Source organism: Chroicocephalus ridibundus, chromosome 2 (genome assembly GCF_963924245.1).
Source record: "Chroicocephalus ridibundus chromosome 2, bChrRid1.1, whole genome shotgun sequence".
Taxonomy (NCBI): Eukaryota; Metazoa; Chordata; class Aves; order Charadriiformes; family Laridae; genus Chroicocephalus; species Chroicocephalus ridibundus.
This window is the reverse complement of record NC_086285.1, coordinates 40,631,963-40,651,244: the sequence shown is the minus strand read 5'-3', so window position 1 is coordinate 40,651,244 and position 19,282 is coordinate 40,631,963. Positions and strand designations below refer to the sequence as shown.

The 19,282-nt window shown below is 37.7% G+C and overlaps 1 protein-coding gene across 1 annotated transcript in view; it reads right to left on the bottom strand.

Annotated features, from left to right (window-relative positions):
• Window positions 1-19,282, bottom strand: part of KCNH8 (potassium voltage-gated channel subfamily H member 8) — a 191,313-nt gene that overhangs the window by 110,825 nt on the left and 61,206 nt on the right. Inside the window, exons 2-3 of the mRNA XM_063325153.1 lie at window positions 18,436-18,669; window positions 2,683-2,814 (exon numbers count right to left, since the gene is read on the bottom strand). Of these exons, the coding sequence (XP_063181223.1) occupies window positions 2,683-2,814; window positions 18,436-18,669 (366 nt within the window). The remainder of the gene's footprint in view (window positions 1-2,682; window positions 2,815-18,435; window positions 18,670-19,282) is intronic.

Here is a 19,282-nt window from a genome sequence, read left to right as displayed (position 1 = left end):
ACGCTGGACTCGCTCCAGTAGTTCCCTGTCCCTCTTCAACTGGGGAGCCCAAAACTGGACACAGTACTCCAGTTGTGGCCTCACCAGTGCAGAGTAGAGGGGGAGAATGAATAATAACGGTGAAAATAATATCTGGCATTGTGTATCAATCACTCTGCAATGGATGCTAATCACTGAACATTTAAAAACATTTTTAATACCTTTAAACAAAACGCAAACTCAGTGTTCTGTTAATACGAGGTACATCCTACATGCCTGACAGTGGTTGTGGTTTAAGTAAAGAACCAATTACTTCTAGAAGCTAAACATTCTGAAATTTCAGATACTGAATCAGTTGCATAGATTGTACTGGGAATTCTTTTCTGACAATGATGAGATGATGTTCACCGCTAGAAGACTAGTGAATCACTCTGCATAGGAAGAATTTGAATGTTACTCAGAAAGCTAACATAAGATTAAATTTGGTTTTATACAGCTAGGTAGATTTACATAAAATTAAAATGCTGGAATAGTTTGTAAATATTTTGAATAAATGGTTAAATCCTGCTTTTTATGACACTATGTAATATAAAATATATTATTTGGCAAAGGCCCACACTAAGTGCTACTTTCTGCTGCCATGGTGCAAACAAGTATCAGCATAGCATAAAATGATTGCCATGGGTTTAAAATGAGTATAAAGGGAAGGAGCAACCAAGTTAAAGGATTGTGCTCTAAAGAGTACGTTGTGCAGGACAGTCAAAGGTCAGTATTCATAAGGTCACAGCAATTGAATGGGCATTTGCTGTTGTAATGTAGCTCTGAGTAAGTGCGTTCCTCTGTCGGTATGCAGTAAGAGGAGTATTAATTTTTAAATGTGCAACAGGAAACATGAACTAAAATCTTCTTAGATTTACAATTTAACATGAACCCACATCAAAAGCTGAAGATCATTTTAACCCTTCCTGAAATAAGCATACAGCTACAAAATGTTTATCAGATAAACAATAGCTGTCATTTTACCAGTAATCAGCGATACACCTATTTAAAGTCATCACTGGCATACTAAGTGTGATTTCTCACTGAATGTATCCTGAAAATTTGCATCTCTCATGAGGTAAATCATTAGCCTTTAGAGCACAGATGTTCTGACAGCCTCTCTTCTACATGGCCCCACATATCATATTTTAATAAACTACTCTCCTAAAACTTTCCTAAGTGTAAGGCTTTTTAAGGCTTATAGTGAAACTAGATAAAATATGTTTTATATTTTAACTATTTTACTTCGAGATTAAGTGATTAGTTGAGACTGGATGTAAAGAAAACTGCAAAATGTGCTTGTGTGCTTCAAAGCCTTTCTTCAGTATTCCAGCTCAGAAATTCTCAAATGTGTTCTGTGCAAAAAGTGAAGGATGGAAAAAAACCCCTCCATTATTCATGGCTTGAAAAGACAAAGGTGAAATTATTTGTCCAAATGTACAGAAGAGGCAGACGTTGTTGGCATAAATGTTGATTGAAGAATATTCAGCAGCACGGGGAAAAATAATATTTTCTGTGGTGAAGTACTAAAATGTTGTAAAAGAATGCTGAATTACACTTCTTTTAAATGAAATATAACTATTTTATTGAAAAGCTAATATTTAAAATCAGAAGAAGTTGAATACTAATTGTTCCTAATTTTTTCCCTACATCAAAAACCCATAAGGAGAAAAAGAGTCCTAAGGCCATACCTATGCTGTTTCTGAGATATGCAGAGATCAAATGGCTGTTACAGGGTGGAAAATTAAAATTAATCCCCGAGTAGTACCAGATTGGAAAATTCAACAGTAATGAAATTTTACAGAATTCGTTTACCATCTACGGATAAACTTTTTCTAGACAGTTCCTTCGACACTGAAAAATTGCAAACCTAAAGTGTGGGTTCAGTATACCTTTACAAAATGTAAACCTGGAACAAATTCACAGCCATTGATACACAACACAGGTCAATGCTGACTGCACAACGTCCATCCCCCCATACTGCCTTTGCTTTGTGTTAGCAGAATTTAGCAAAATTTAACTACGCTATACAGTCAAAACTATTTTATGGTGGCTGTGAATCAGCATAACACAATCTTTTTCCAAATTCATGAGAGAATCCTTGCATTGTTTCCTTTCAGAAGCAAATAAATGTGAGAATGTATTTCTTCCTAAAGACATAATAAATCTTATCATTTCATATAATGTTATGAAAATTAGATGACACAAGAATAGTCATGCTTCTCAATAGGCAAAATAATTTCTAAAGATGTATATTCTGCTTATAGAAAAACAAGAAAAAATGCATTGATTCATCTCGCAGTCATGTTGAAATCAGATTCACATAAGGAAAGTTTAGCCTTTCCAACATGTACCTCTGAAAACCCAGAAAGTAAATAAATCAAATCATGGTACATTAAAACAAATTTAATTTGAGGACAAAGTACTCTGACCCCTGGATTCCACATTTACAGAATGTGGACCACTATGTAAATAAAAAAAATTACAAATAAGAACTTCAACTTATTATCTATCCTTCCATGTCATATATTAATTTCTTCTTTGGAAAGCTAGAAGGTCTCTATATTGAAAAGCGTACATGAGAGAGAGAGAGTTCATGTAGGTGCAACTCTCAAAAACTTATCAGTGTGGGTTCTTATCAATGTTGTTGCAATTCACACAAACCTTCCTTTTTGTCTTCTGCAGCAATCTTCGCTTTTGTGTCTGTTATATCTTTGAAAGAGGCCAGAAAGAGTACTACATCTCCTTTTTCATTCTTTATAGGAACAATATCCAGTAGGCACCAGAATGAAGACCCTGCAAGGATAAAGAATGAATTTAATTCAAACAGCTGTCTTTTAGCAGAGAGAGGGGAAAAAAAAGTGAACTACTAAATCTACAACTAACGTAATTCTAAAAAAAAAATCTTATTTAAGAGGTCAGTAGTCAGGGAATCACAGATGTTCAGCTCATGTAAATCTCTTTGCATCATTGGTTGAAGCTCAGTAATACCGCTTTCTCTAGAAGCAAGGCATTAATTTAAATGCAAAATTTGTCTACAGGGATCATTAATAGAGTTTAATGAAGCTGCTTACTCCTCTGAAACCGTGCTTTCCTTTGAACTCTGAACTGATGTTGCTTATTTTACTGGAATAGCTTTCACTTTGTTAACTTGACATCTGAAGCTTCCATATTTACTACAGAATCATTCTACCTTAATCATCTGACTTGATACTCATTAAAATCTCTTGACAGAAGACCTGATAGTCAGAGCATCATTCCACTAATTCAAAGATATTTAAACTAATCAGACATCAGACTTAGAATAGAAATAAAATTAACTCCTTGCATCTTACAGATGGTGAGATTTATAAACCGCACATCATCTGTAAAATTAGTATCAGCTATCTTCCTTACTGTCTACAATGTTGACCTTGCTAAAACTTAAGTTAAACAACGCTGATTTTGGCGATATTTTTAATTCATGTTAACCTTTCTCTCCCACACCTGCTACATAATTATACTGCTTAAAATAAATTGTTGTTGTTGTTACTGATTGCTTCACATGTCCTGTTTGCAAGGTATGTTGTTCAGTTCCAGTGACATCATTCATAAGTTTGCTGTTAATGCAGACCACTCACAACAGAAGATAATGCATGCCTTGGTGCTGGTAATGCACTGGAAGTATAATGGAGATCTTGGCACACACCTTAGATCCCAATCCCCATCCATTCTGGGATAATTCAGCTCAGTGCCAGGCTTTTGTGTTTTTTGGCTTTTGGGTATCAACACTGACTACCTCCACCCGCCATCAGTCTACTAATATTATTTATAAGACATATAAGTACTGTTAGAGCATTACTTTTTTTACACTTCTATAATCATGTTCCTTCACAACATACTATTTTCGGCATTCATCTACTTTCGTTCATAAAGGGAAACGGGAACAGTTCCCTGGACCACTGCTGTCACAACTGACTGCTGCCAAATGATCAGCTGAGCTTTGGAGGGTTCCTTAGGAAGACCAAGCAGCTTAGTCACTTCCCACTCTATTCTCTATCTTCTGAACTCCGCAGTCTTGAAAATGGACACACCAAGATCACAATTCAGCTTTCTAATTTAAGTTCTCAACTGGAAGTTCCCTGACTGCCTGTTGAAGGCTATAGGCAAGCATTGGAGGTGAAACAGCAACTTTCCTTTTGAAGGGCCACCACTAGTTGAAGGTCCAAAAGTATGCTTCAAAGGAAATCCATCTGGTTCTATCCATCCTGTCCAAACTTTCCAAGAGGCAGACAGGCAGCTTTGAAAATAACATTACTAGTTCAGTCACCAGGAAATGCTTCCTCTTAAGGTATTTAAAGAAGGGACAGGGAGAATTGGGAACAGGAGGAAAAAAGACTGGAAAAGGAGAGAAAAACCATGGGAAGAAGCAGATTGTCTTTAATGGGGTTTAAATACTCCCATTTTGAGGTTGAAGACAGAGTAAGCAAAAGAAGGTAGAACTGATGTCAGAAGCAAGGTATTTCTACTGTTCCTTTTTCCATTTTAAGTTTCTGTCCTTAATTCATTTTTGTACAGATTTGACTCTTTTATCAAAACTTCTGGGAAAAAGTGCTCAGTGCTGTTACTATCAGAAATGTTTCAGAGAGCCGCCACCCTATCAAGCTGAAGTGATGCATTCAAAGAGAAGCAGCATTAAGCAATTTTACTTTCCTGTTTAAAAATAGAATCACAGATCTCTACAGAATATCATTATGACTCTTAGACTGGCCAAATTCATTCTTGTAAAGTTACATTCTGCCTGTCTGCATTCCAGCAGTAGTTTCAGTTGGACAAGAAGTCACTCTCAAGTCCTTCTTCTAAACCACACCAATAGCTGCAATGTTCTTTTAAACAGCTGTTGTTATCTCCTCCAGAAGTAGAAACATCTTACTCTTTTCAATTGTTTCATGTCTTTTCTACACATACACACACACACAAAAATTAGTTGTTAAGACTGCTCCTGGAAGAAAGTTGTAGGCATCAGCCATGTTCAAACAAACCTAATTCAGTTGTGCTTAGAAGCACACCCGGTAATACTGTCTGAAATGATAGATTTGTAGGGTTAGAGAAGTTACTGTAACATGGTTCATCATTAGAAATGGAGACAAATCAATTTATTGTTTCATGTTTTAATGCATTTCCTCTTTTGTATAATCAAAGTGCATTTGAATTCTTTGCAGGTGAACACTGGTCACTGAAATCATTCCACGTCCTGTCACCATTTAATGTCATTCACTGTTTCTCTTCAATCATGTTTTCTCTCATTATCTGTCCTCATTCTCCTCCTCCCCTGTAAATATGTATGAAAATATTTTGAGTAAGCAAGGCAAATATGGATAAAAAAATGATATGCACCACTAAAGAAAACACACGTCCAGTACATGACGTGTACAGGCTACTTCTCTCCTGAAGAGTGCCAACATGGTGGAGCTGCCAGTCCTGGCATTACTTATGCACCCAATTTTCAGAAGTCCTAAGCTGAACTTGTTGGTTTGTTTTTTTGTTTTTTTCTGCCTTTACTCTGAGAGGAGCAAATGAATATGAAGTACTCTTTGGGACTAGAGGAGATGATCCAGCTTAGGTCAGGACTAGGTCAATATGTGCTTGCACTCTGTCAAGGACAGAAGTGTGCTGTCTTTCACTATTGGGGAGCATTCTTGGAAAAATATACTGATCCAACGCAATCCATTACATAGCTTTTACTGAAAGACAGCATCATATAATTCTATAAGCCAAAAGAAGAACTTCCTACTCATCAAAAAAGTAGTGCCCTCTTTTGTTACAGTTCTTTTGAGTGCACTCATCTGTGAGACAGAAATTCCTGCCCTGCTTCAAATGGTGCATACAAAGGTCTTCTGTATTGTCAAGAGTCACGTCTATCAAAGAAATTTCTTTTGGAGGTTTATTTATGTACAGACTCTCTTTATTGCTCCAAGCCACCACTCTTGGAAAAAGAGCCTAATCTTTCTCTTGCATTATGAACTGAAGGTTCAAAATATATTTTAATATCCTCAAGGCTTATATAAGCACATCACAGGAAAGCAGAAAAGAGACCAAATGAAGCATAATCTTATCATAAAGCAATTTGGCTATAGTCCACCTTTTATATATACATAAAAAAGAGAGTGCTTTATGGTCACTCTCTCAACCACCCTTTCTACCTTTCCTTGTTCCAACAGCTCGACGTCTGTCCCCAGTCTGAAATCAAAAAAAAGGTCAACAGACCAAGGAATTTAAAAGGGAGACTTTATACAAAACCTTCCCATCAGTAGCCTTCAGAGGCAAGCATTCCTTTCACCAGAAAATAAGGCCTGCTTAAACCAAGGAACAGATTCAGACCATTAGCACTATTGATGAGCTATGTGTACTCAATGTACAATAATACTCAATCTTTAGTCATGCCCACCCTCGACAATGGTCAGTGAAATACTCAGAATGGAAATCTTTAGTGGATATTTGAGTATTGCAGAAGTATCATAATATAGAAATGGAATGGGATTATTGACAACCAGCTTTTTTAATTCTTCAATAAAATAAATTCTGCATCCATCTCAAAATTTTGAGCTTTTCTGCAATAAGAATCTTCTTAGCCACACATGTTCCTATGAGTTACTTGGAACCAGTGACACTGATACAAACTATGTTGTCCTTTCTCTTCAGACAGCCTAGGAGTAGTTTTATTCAGGCAGCGAAGCTTAACTCTTTCTTTTTTTTGCCATGTGTCAGCAATCAGTCGTTATATCCACTTCCAGACCTTCACTTCCTCAGACCTTTGCTTGCCACACCACTCTCCAGACAGACACCAAGCCAGGTTGTATTGCCCCCTCCATCGCTCAAGGTCAGGAAATAAAAAACGAACAAATTCCTGTGATTCACCTCCACCTCTCTGTGGTGAGAGGAAGAGGGATTAAGACCATAGAATCATAGAATGGTTTGGGTTGGAAGGGACCTTAAAGATCATCTAGTTCCCACACCCATGCCATGGGCAGGGACACCACCTTCTAGACCAGGCTGCTCAAAGCCCCATCCAACCTGGCCTTGAACACTTCCATGGAAGGGGCCTCCACAACGTCTCTGGGCAACTGGTACCAATGTCTCACTACCCTCACAGTAAAGAATTTCTTCCTTAGAGCTAATATAAATTTATGCTTTTTCAGTTTAAAACCATTACTTCTCATCCTATTGCTACACTCCCTCGTAAAGAGTCCCTCCCCATCTCTCCTGTAGGCCCCCTTTGGGTACTGGAAGGCTGCTGTAAGGTCACCCTGGAGCCTTCTCTTCTCCAGGCTGAACAACCCCAACTCTCTCAGCCTGTCTTCACAGCAGACGTGCTCCAACCCTCTGATCATCTTCATGGCCCTCCGCTGGACCCATTCCAACAGGTCCATGTCCTTCTTGTGTTGGGGGTTCCAGAGATGGACACAGTACTCCAGGTGGGGTCCCACCAGAGCAGAGTAGAGGGGCAGAATCACCTCCCTCGGCCTGCGGGCCACAAGATGCAGAGCTCTTTCACAAAGCTCTGCTTCTGCATATAACACGCCAGACTAACCAAATTAAATGTTTTATAGTCTAAGAAACCAAGTACCTGAAGAAAAAATAGAAAGTGTAAATGTTTTGCATATTAGATATACAAGTCTTGTGGCACAAAACAATAGCTCTTCAAGTAATAATTATCAAGATACGTATGCATAAAAGGGCAGAATTAGGCTGCACAAGACATCATAAATCTGGCACAATTCTTTACATTTCAGCACTTGACTTAATAAACTAAATGTTCTTTTACACAGATGCAAATGAAGCCTTAAAAAAATATTAAAACACACCATCTTATTTCCAGGGATTTGTTATGTAAAAGGACAAGATAAAAATATTTTCTTATCGATAACTGTAATACTTGTCAATAAGGTTGATGCTAAACCTTCAGCATTACAGCACAGTCTCATTTACAGCATTACTAATTGTTAGCAAAATAAAGCTGCTGCTGGATACATGATATTGACAGAGAAGTTTTAGCCTGATCATTTCTACTCCTCCACTTCAGAAAGTGTGAACTCCAAGACTGACAGATCAGGATGGCAAAGATTTTGCCTGGGGAAACCAAACTCATTCTTTCCTCAGCTTATCCAAAGATTCCCAACGTCACTGATAACATTTGATTTTGAATGTTCAGCAGTTTTGACAAGGTGTCAACATTTTGTTGTGGAGATCAAAGTGCAAAGAAGAAAACAATGCTTTTAAAAAAATGCAACTGAACTAAACAGAAAGGGAATGGAGCTGGAAGAAGAAGTATAGCTATAATTAGAGTGCTTCCTTGAAAATATCACATATTTGACAATGATCAATTAACATAGCTAATGTGAGGTTTTGCTGCCTTAAGCAAATAAGTACCTTATTCTTCTCTGTTATCTCTGCAGAAATCACACGTATGTATTAACAAAATCTATCTATTTTTTCCTTGAATTCTGCTACTGTAGATAACAGCCTGTGTGCTACATCCTAGTGACAGTCTTTGGTCTGACGATACTTGCAAGAAAACTAACAAGAACACACATGGGCTATCAGGTAAATGACTTGTAAGGTCACTGACGGTTGTGCTAACACTTTCATAGGAGTAGTAAAAAAGGCTCAAGAATTTGTTTACCCAAGTTCTGTATGATGAACAGATCATGCTTGTATCCTGCAAGTAACTCTCCCTACAAGTTTTAACAGTTAATATAAATCCATTCCAGAATGTCTTAAACTAAAATACAGTGGTATCCCAAGAACTTGTCAGAGGAAAGGTGATAGTTAAGATACCTTAATAACAAAGTAAAAATTGTGTTTCAGTATGAATAAGTGTTAATCCTGTGGAACTGATTTAGAAACTTTCATTAAAAGTATCCCTGCGTCCCTCTGTATAGGCTATGGAGAACCACATGAAATTATTCAAATCTATCAAATCTCATCAGAGATTGTGCAAATCCCCCCTCCATGTGTTTCCACCCTCTTTTCCATGCCCCTGTGCTCTGCTCCCTCCAATTCCCAGTAACTCAGTGACTCATATGTCATGTTGCCCAGCATGTCTAACTTTATCTGCTATCACTGCCATGATGGAGAGAGAAAAAGGATGCTCTAAGAGGAGATACTTTTCAGCACAGCAGTTTCCTACCCTTGCCTCTCCTGCAAACTGCCACTGTTAAGCAGAGAGAGGCTTAACTCACCACCTCAAAGTCTCCATTTATTACTACATGGACACTGACTGCCTCTGGTATGGCAGCTCCTAGTTTGAGTGTGTCACTTTTCCAACCTTAGCGTTCTTTACATTTTTTTTTATGCAACAGTTTGTACAGTCTGCAGTGCATATTTGTATGCAAACTAATGTATGGGCTCCACCACATCTACATTTCAGCTTTGTTTACTCAGCTTTCCTGTCTCTCTTTTTATAACTCCACTATCTTGCCTACTTAATGAAACTCCATTTCAAAATCCCCTAGTTACTTTTGAGTTTTCATTGAGCAAAAGCAGAGAAGCTAAGCAATGCCTTTTAAACCCATGTAACATTCATTATCCTTATGTGTACTACTTACTTTTTGTCCGCTCTAATTTCCTTTTCCTATCTCCATCCAGATTAGAAAAGAAAACTTCATTTAAGGAGATAAGTACTTCCCTGATGTAATACGTTTACCAGGTTACGTTTATAACAATTAGCAAAATACACAGGATTATCTAAAAATGCAGTGAAGTCAATGAAATGCGTTCTGTTTAAATGAAAAAGGTTTCAGGGCAGATTCATTAATATTAGCAGCCTGCAACTTACTTTCCCTTCATCCCCAAAGACCATCACTCTGTCACGGTCATAATATTACAAGGCATTCAGCATTTGTCAGCTAACTCCTGGGAAAGTACTAACTGAGGCAGTCTATTTATATAATCAAATATCCAATATCTATAGTTAAAGTGAAAAAAAAACCCAAAGAAACAAGCAACAAAACCCAAACCAAAATACTGTTTTTTCAGTATCTTTGTATGGACTCTTTCAGAAACAGTCAGGTTCAATCTTTCCTGAGCAGTCTAGTCTTTACTTTCTTCCGTTGAATTCTGCTTTTGATATTGCTTTGAGTTGAGCGATCCCAAAATGAGCAAAGTTTGCTTTCCCTTGATTACTGCATTTTTGAAATCTGTTAGAACTGTGCTTACAGCCTACAGTCCTTATTCCTTTGGACTTTCAGAGCTCTTAATCCAACTTGTAGAGGTATTTGCAGCAGCAAATATGATTTCTTATTTTACTGAGGGATGCAATTTTGTCCCTTGGCAAAAAAAGCAAGAAATTTTCTTAAGCCAGGATGATCTCTCATACACGTGTATGTATGTAACTGTGTATATATATATATATTTACATATATACATGTGTGTATATATATATATGAAAAAACATTATACACACATTTTTTCATTTCTCTCAGTTTCACCCTATAAGCTACCTGATGTTTTTGAAATTGTCTGATCGTTTGGCTCCAGGAAGTGGTGTAGCCCACATTCATCTGAACACAACTGTGTTTGCAAATGACATTAATGTGCTTTTAAGCTCATTATTGTATTCTCTTAAAAAGAAGCTTCGAAGATGCCACAAACTTTCCTGTGAGCAAAACCATAGCAATACCAAAACAGACCACTACACTTAAAAAGAAAATTTTCCACTTTTTCAGTTTCAAATAACAAGTAATAACAATATAACCAAAAAATATCTGCATGCAAGATATTTTCATGACCCTGATTCTGGCGTCTCTGGCAGTTGCAGCCCCTAGAAGCAGAAGGTCTGGCGTCTGCAGAATGGGACATCTCCCAGCGCTGGGTGAGCTGCTGGCCGCAGCCTCATGCTTATTCATATAGCTTTCAACAGGCATTACATGGAGAAAGAGGGGATTCTGCTAGTTAGCTGCACACTTACATTGCAAAACTCCATTTTAGAAAATTATTATTTATTTTCCACTGCTTTTTGCACAAGGTTGGGTCAGAGAAGTTTTTTGCTTAACAGGAATATCAGTACCTCTATAGTTCCTGCCTGTTATTTTGGGTTTATCTGTTAATATTAATCATCGGTTTTAAGCAAGTTTGAGGATTTTCTGTTGAGCCCAGGATTCAAGAACTTCAACCTGCACCCGAGGTGCTGCCCGCTGGCACGTTTCTGGAAGGAAGGCCCTAAAGCTGGGACCTGAGGAGGGGTTGAGTCGTGGACCTGGATTGATACCTCTCTCCTGTCAGGTTTATGGTTTTTTGTACAGACGGTTTTGAAACACACACTGAGGAATTACATAACGCCGTAGAGAGGATTAATCTTCCCAGTTCACCGCTTGAATCCATGTGAGCACAAGCTGTAAGCAGACTCTGAGCCTGCCCACTGGAAAGAATTACAGTAACCCCGCCAGTTGGAAAGTGGTAGGTTTTAACCTTTTAATTACTTAACTGCTCTATAAAATCAGACTGCTTTTGCAATTCCCTAGCCAGCTCACTGAGAGGGTTCAACAGACAGTGCTAACGTGAGCCTCCTGCCGCTCTTCCAAAAAGCTATGGAGCTAATGCAAGAACTCATTGCTGTTGTCAGCACAGGAGGAGGCAATTAGTCTGCCCCATGATCCGGTATGTGGTTTTGGGGATCACGAACAAAATAAGGAAATGTCAGCAGAATGGGAGGCAGGTAGTCATCAGGAGAAATGGTACTTTGATCTTTATCCAAAGAACAGCCTAACTCATGGTGAAGCACAGAGACACAAGTCAGCTTTGAGCTAAAGCTTGAATTAAAACTCATAAAAATAAAAGGCAGCCTATCAGCCACCTCAGCATGACCATAAAATCCTGAGAAAACTTGAAGAGTGAGCAGTCTGATGTAGTACAAACATCCCATTGCAAAATAAATACCTACATCTCTTACTAAAAATGGATGTGTAAAAAGTAGCTTAATGAAATATATCTTTAAAAAAATCAAAAAGTGTGTTCAGCATTACTAATAGCCATTCATATTAAGTGCAGCTGGAAACCCAGGGTGCCTGTGTAGAAACACTAATCTATAAGCATCTGTAAGCAATGAAGGGCCCATCACTTTGTAACAATGCAGTAAGCAGCAGGAAACTCTCATACGGATTTATTTACTTATCAATGTGCTTCTAGGAGAACAAATCTTTTCTCAGTGAATTATGCTTTTAATAAATCACGTTACTATTGAAAGAAGCTGTTAGCCAATGTCACTGCAAGTGCCATCAGAACAAAACATCAGTGCTGTCAGTTAGTAAGCAGCAGTCTTGTTGAAGTCTCATAAAATTACAGCAAAAGATCTCAGATGTTTTAGATCACATTGCACATGGGGGATTCTACTGCCTTTTTTTTTTTTTCCTTCTAACTGAAGTTCATCCCCTTGTTTTGTCTCCTCGCAGGCTTTTGCTGACCGAAAGAGCCAGGGCTCTCTGGAGGAGCAGAAGTCTGTCCCGTCTTCCTCTTCCGCTGCAGAAGCTGGGACTGTCTCTAAAACAACTACACATTTCAAGGCTACCCATTACCTTTCATCAGAGGCCATGGGTCAATCAAATGAAGTTTTGGAGAGAAAAGAAGCCAAAAAATTCCCTCTTCTGTGAAATAGAGGAAATAAGGAAATGCCTTTTGTCTACATCCACAACTATACTGCTTTTTAAGAGGAAGACTTCCACAAGATCAGTGAAACTTCTTAATGCCTAAAGAGCTATATGAAAGGAGGGGGAAAAAAAAAAAGAAAAAAGTAAAAAGAAAATAGTATAAAGAAAAAAGAAAATAGGAAAAAAGAAAAAATAGAAGAAAGGAAAAGAAAAAAGAAGAAAGAAAAAAAGGAAAAAAGAAGAAAAATGAAAAAAGAGGAGGCTTTTATGAAGATAAAACCTATTGTTTATGGCTCCTGTAATTACAATTAGATATTACCATTTCAGTGTTGCTTGCTCTTTTTATTCCCCTTCTCTTTTATTTTTGTACTATAATTTAGATAATGTAAGCAAACCAACCACAAAAGCTTTTCAGCTTTCTTATTTTTAGTCCATGTTTTTAAGGCAGAGCAGCAGTGGAGCAGCAGTGAGGTCACCTTTCTATGAACTATCCTGCCAAGCAACTTGTCAGGGGACTTCCTCTATATTAGTAAATAGACGTCACTAGAAAATTGGTGTCTCTATACCGATTTTTTTTTTCCCCCCCTATCAGAAAGTTCTAATAAATGCCTCTTCTCCGTCTGCTGGCCTTAACATTTCCCAAAGACATGGTAGATTTCAGGAGGTTGTTAAAGCAGGGTGTCAGTTCATATTAAAAAGGTACCATACAACTCCCATGTTTCAAAATGCTACAGGGTATTTTTGGACAAGCATAAAAAGTAGGCTTTTAAACGTCTTGTTGGAAAAGAGGGATACCGTTTCTGCAAAGAGCCAAATACTTTTTGTAGAGAAGAAAAGCTTTAAGAAAACCAAGTTTTCTTTCATTTAAAAGGAAATTAACTTCCCTTAAATTTCCTTGTAATTAATTAAATCTTCTATAATCTTAAATAAGATTAAACTGATCATCTATAAAAAGCTTGCTTTGTTTGCTTAACGCAAGTCGTGCATTAACTGCAATGGAGCCTTTCTTATCCTGTAGTGACATTATTCACCTGCAACCATGGCAGAAGCTATAGATGATGTCTCATGGCTTGAGGTTTATTGTATTTGCCCGTGGCTGTCATTGCTGCTCATGTGAAAACACCTAGATTTCAAAGGGCCTTTTGCTGGTGGTATCCAGTAACTCAGTGAGGGGCTCTGACTTTCACTCTTTCTCCGCTGATATTCCACTCATCTGAAATAATATCTTGGTCCTGACCTTCCAGATAAGGATACAGAATTATTAAAACACATATTCTCCTACACTGATGAGAAGAGCCAAAATACCTGGATTTAATCATATTGACTCTTAAAATTAAAAAATCAAGAAAATAAATATACCATTTCTTCCTGGCCTCACAGGTTATTTCCCAAATCTTTAGGGGCCAAGACTTACAAGACACGTGCCTAAGACAAAACTCAGAGAGTGCTTGAATGAGTTTGCATGTAGAAGATGATGAAGTGTCCCTTGAGTCCCCATGGTTTATCACAGATGACGCAAACTCTGCTTCCAGCAGAATCCTAAGGAAACTCGTAATGGTGGTTCCGGCAACACCCGCTCCCTCCAGTCCTCTTATAGCAGGGATTTTTAATTGCTGAGAAAGGCCTGTGCAAACAGCCCTGTTGCTGGGGTGCACAGACATGATGGACACTACAGTGAAGCCTCTCAAATGTCTGCAAGTCACAAGCGGCCATCGCTTATTACATAGTGTTTCCCACACGTGACACGTACACAGAAAGAGGCCCATTTCTTTTCAGTGAAGGAAGGTTGTACGACTACTGCAGGTCTTAAGAGGAGGTGTGTAAGAACAGACCCCTTTTTAAAGACTACAAACTGATTTTTGAGACATAGGAAATAAGGGGTGTAAGGGGTTGGGGGTTGTAAGGGAAGCAAGGTATGACCTTCTCAGCAACTGAAGATGGAGAGCTTAGACTAGACTAAGTCAGCGATTATAGGGCTTATTGTAGCATCCTCTTAGGCTGTAAGAGAAAAGAAAAAAGATCCATACTGCTGCGTATTTGTACTTCAGTCTGGAGCAGTGTGAAGACCTTATTTAACTACATGTGCTTGTTATTGATGAATTTCTGCAGTGGTCTGGCAGGGAGAAAAAGAAGGGTTTGTCTAAACGTAGTTCCTTAGCGTAGTGTCCATCTGCTTTCAGACAACTCTAAAAACAATATCCAGGGAGTGAGTTCTTTTCTCACAACTCACTTGAATTCAAAAAGGTTGCTTTGCATTGCCATTATCATAATTGACAACTTAATTTGTTGCAGATGTTTTGAAGAAAGTGTAGAAATAGTAAGAGAAAAAAAAATTAAAAATCAGCTCCTAAGCTATATAATTTTAAAACTTTTTGAAGAAGGCAACAATCATAAAATTCCTTGCCTTTTAATAGCTTCCTTTTTTGTTTGTCTTCAGAAAAAACAATGTAGCTCTGACGCATAAAAAGTTAGGAAGTGAGGAACCAAAATAAATGAAGCGTATTTTGAGTGGGATTTTCAAGACATCTCTCTCTGAAGCTGCTGTGGCTGCTGCCACAGTTCTGATAGTGCTCCGTGCTAACATGGCAGAAAATATCCTGAATGAGAAGGTACAGACAGTTTAACCTACTCTAAGGATTCATTAAAACGCCAAAAGGAGAACACACATAGAGAAAAGTTCCTATCCACTTCTAGTCATTCCAGGAGGATTGTTTTCTAGTTTAGTCAGAGTACAACTGCTGAAGATCACCCTTCTGTTAAGATCCAAACCCAAGTGTCAAAGACAACGAAATCCTGCGTTTTAACCCACAGACGGGTAATCCATCTTACTCAGCTCTCTACCCAACTCCTTTCACGCCACTCTTACTTGCTGCAGTGTCAGCTTGGAGCAGTCTGGAACTTCCAATGAAATTGCATATAGGTTGCTGGAGCTGCTTCACTTATAACAATCATTCCTTTAACTAACAAGCGCTATGTGGATTCATAAATGATGGTTAAGTAACTGTGAAATGCCCCATATTCAAGCTGACTAAATTCACATTGAAACTACTAAGAGATTTAAATCCCAAGTTTGAATCGCTACTTGTTTAGAATGAACAATCTAATTTAATGATAAAAACTAAATCAGTTTTAAACTGAGTTTAAATCAAATTCAAAATATCACAATATGTGGCAATTAAGAAATCAACCCATATTCAGCTTTGGAAGCTTGAATTTCTTTCCCAAAAGATGAGACACACATGGAACAAACAAAATGATTAATTAAAACTTTCAAGCTTCTACATTCTAGATCAAGTCCAAAAGAAGAAACCAAGAATAATTTATTGTGTTCATACATCTGTTTCCCTCATAGTAATTTCTTATCATAATGTTTTACTCATTATTAAGCTTTTAAGTATGCTGAGGAACATCAGTTTATTCTGTGAGCTCAGAATTATCCCTGAAGCTAAACTGCTATCCCTGAAGTTATCCCTGGAAGTGTTCCTTTGGTCCTGTAGCTAGGCCTGCAAAGCAAGGTTGTACCTCTGAATGGTAGACTAAGGCCAGATACCTCATTTCATTCTTATACCCTAAAGTCCTAACGGGACACAGAAATGTGACACGATGATAACGAGACATTGCTAGTTACTTGTCTCCCACTGGCCCATGCTCCTGGCACTACGTTGGGCACTATCCCAACTGACAGTTATTTTCAATATCAGGTAAACCTGAACGCATTCATACAGTCATTTGGGGGCCATTATTCCCAACGTTCTTATGTCTTAAAGTATTTTTAAAACCTTTTTTGCAACAAGGACAACTTTTTTTTTTCTTTTTTTTTCTGCCAATGTTGAATAAGCCTAACCACTTCAGAAGTTCAGTTTTTGCTCTGAAAAAAAAAAAAAAAAACATTTAGCTAAAATGGATGATTTACCAAATTTGGTGTCTGCACTTTGCAGCTCTGTTGAAAAAACAAGATTATTTTTTAAGATAGATATTGCTTTTATTCAAGAAAAGTCTCATGTTATTTTAATACCTATTAATTTCTGGTTCCCAGTGGTACAGAAATACGTGAAAATCAAAAATATAATAGGCAGTCTGGGAAATTTATTCATGCTCAGAAAATGTCTTGGAATGGCTTCCAGTCAAATTATACAAAGGGATGCAAGTAGGATGGAATTCTTTTATCCTAAACAATTTCTCTTTACCTATTTATCTGTGGTTCAGCTACTTCTCTGATAAGCAGATTGATCTGCAATCTCTTTCTGCCTGCATTAATCATATCTATTAAAGATTTGAAGCACCCCTTCATAATGCAAAGGAACCATAATTTATCATTCAGGACCCAGACAGTGAAATGAATATGTTAGCTTTACTTCTTTCATTTACATACACTGAAACCTCTTCTCACCGTGCCCACTCATCACTATACAATACTGGAGAAAAGCAGCTCTTATCCTTCCAGATTAAGATAATTTTTTCGCTATATTCAGACATGATGCCCAAATTTGAAACTACTTGCTTTGAGTAACCTTCCTGAAACATGAGTTCAAGGAACTATGGGAGTCTCTTCTAAAAAATAACAACAAACCACCCACCTAAGCCTCCCCAAAAAGGCAAGAGGAGGAAGCATTTAGCAGCATCTTCAGAATAACTTCAAAATTTCATACTGTGAAAAACAGCAGTCATGAACACAAGCCAACTAAGCAACATTTCTCTTTTTTGTATAAGTCAGGGAAAGTGAAGCTGCCTTCTCCAAACACTCTAAATCACCAACTATCTTCTTGTCAATGTATAATTATTACTTTTAGAAAATACCTTTTTAAAGTATTTGATAGAATAGTAATAATATTTGAGGGGGAAATGTTGCATTAATAAAGACGTAAGTAGGAACTATGAGGAAAGCACGTGGCCTAAGCATAAGCCTAGAAATTCTAGCCATATAATAAAACAGGAGGTGATACTCAACTAAGACCCATGGATCCATTGAGCCCATGGACCTCTAAGCACACGTGAAGGCTCCTATGGCACTGGGGTGGTTGCAATCCTATCAGTATTTCAACACTTAGTGTCACCTGTCTGAAGATGACATGGGTGATGGTAGCGTAAACGCTTGCAGAATAGGTACACTGAAGGAGCCTGATATAAATGAAACGAGCTGATAAATGTGCATCATGGGGTCCTTTCTTCCATGGCTCACTCATCTTCACTGCAAAATTGTCCTTAAAAATGCCCACCCATAGGAGTGAAAGCTTTGACAGTGCAACTTGAAATTCACTGAAGTCTATGGAGTTAATTAATGCTCTAGAATTTTTTATGTGACAATACATACTTAAATATTAATTTCACTCAGAGTACTTACCCACTTTTTGAAAATCATTATCATTGTATTTATATGTAGTGGCTGTGGAGAACGAGACCCTTGGATCATTCAAAGTTCTGAGCATTTTACTGATGGGACTGAAAATTAATTTTTTAATTACAGTTTCAGCAATAAGAGGTAAGAACTTCAGTATAAAAAAAAAGTAGAAAATGTAGTGTCATACTGAGTGCAGACAGCAGTGTCTCACAATGCAGTTCAGGACCCTGAATTTCTTCTATGCAGACTCGTAACTTGTCGTCTACTTATATAAAATCAGTAACAATAATATAAACATAGTGTCAATGTGTACTCAACTGTCTTTATGCAGATCTGTTCTGGTAGGTCTGATTATAGACACACAAAATCATTACATAGAAATGCATGCTATGTATTGTATGCATTAATACTAAATTTCATTCTTTGGGACTAACAAAACAGGAAAGAAAAACTTACCACTCTTCTTGTAGAACATGATTTCTCCTTTGAATTCTACCTTTTCCTCCAACGATTTCTCAATTTGAAGAATCATCTGCTCATTTGTTTCAGCACCAAGTAAAAATTTACAGCTGCAGCTCTTCTGCATGACTTCAGTTCGTGCAAATCCAGCAAGCTCACAGAAGCCATCTGAGCAGTAAACAATAGGGAATCCCTTAGCCACCTGAGCATTTGCAAGGATGAAGTTACTGTCTGTAGAAGAACACAAAAAGTAAAACAGGAATTACAGTCTGAATGCTACATCATTTGATATAATACTTCCTTTAGCTTCATAGGAAGGCACAAGTGGACATACATTTAAAAGCAAAGTCCCAACTGCCTGCAAACAAGAATGCAACTTCTGTTTTTAGACCACTAGCCTGAAATAAAAATCAAGTCTAACAGTCCACAGAGCACCTTCATACGATGGTTACTCATGGCTATGGACTGCCTCTGAGGTGGATGTCAGCACATTAAAACAACCACTTGACCAAAGACTCGTGACAAATATGGAAGCTTTGGAGAAATTTCAAAGGTGCTGTGTTATGCTACCACTCAGACTACTCTGCAGTCTGAACAGAGACAGCTATATCTTAAAAAAAGCTAATCACTCTATGATCTCCATAAGCTAAAGTTGACCTTTATCAACAGTCAAGCTAATTTTTTTTGTACAATTTTGCAAGGGAATCCTGAAAAGTAGAGTTGAGGGACATTGTGGGGCTACATGGAATTGTTTGTCCTTTTTTTTTCACTTTTTTTTTTTGGTGAGGGAAAAAGATTTCATCCAAAAGCACTGTCAGTTGTCTTCCAGAGCCCCACTATACTT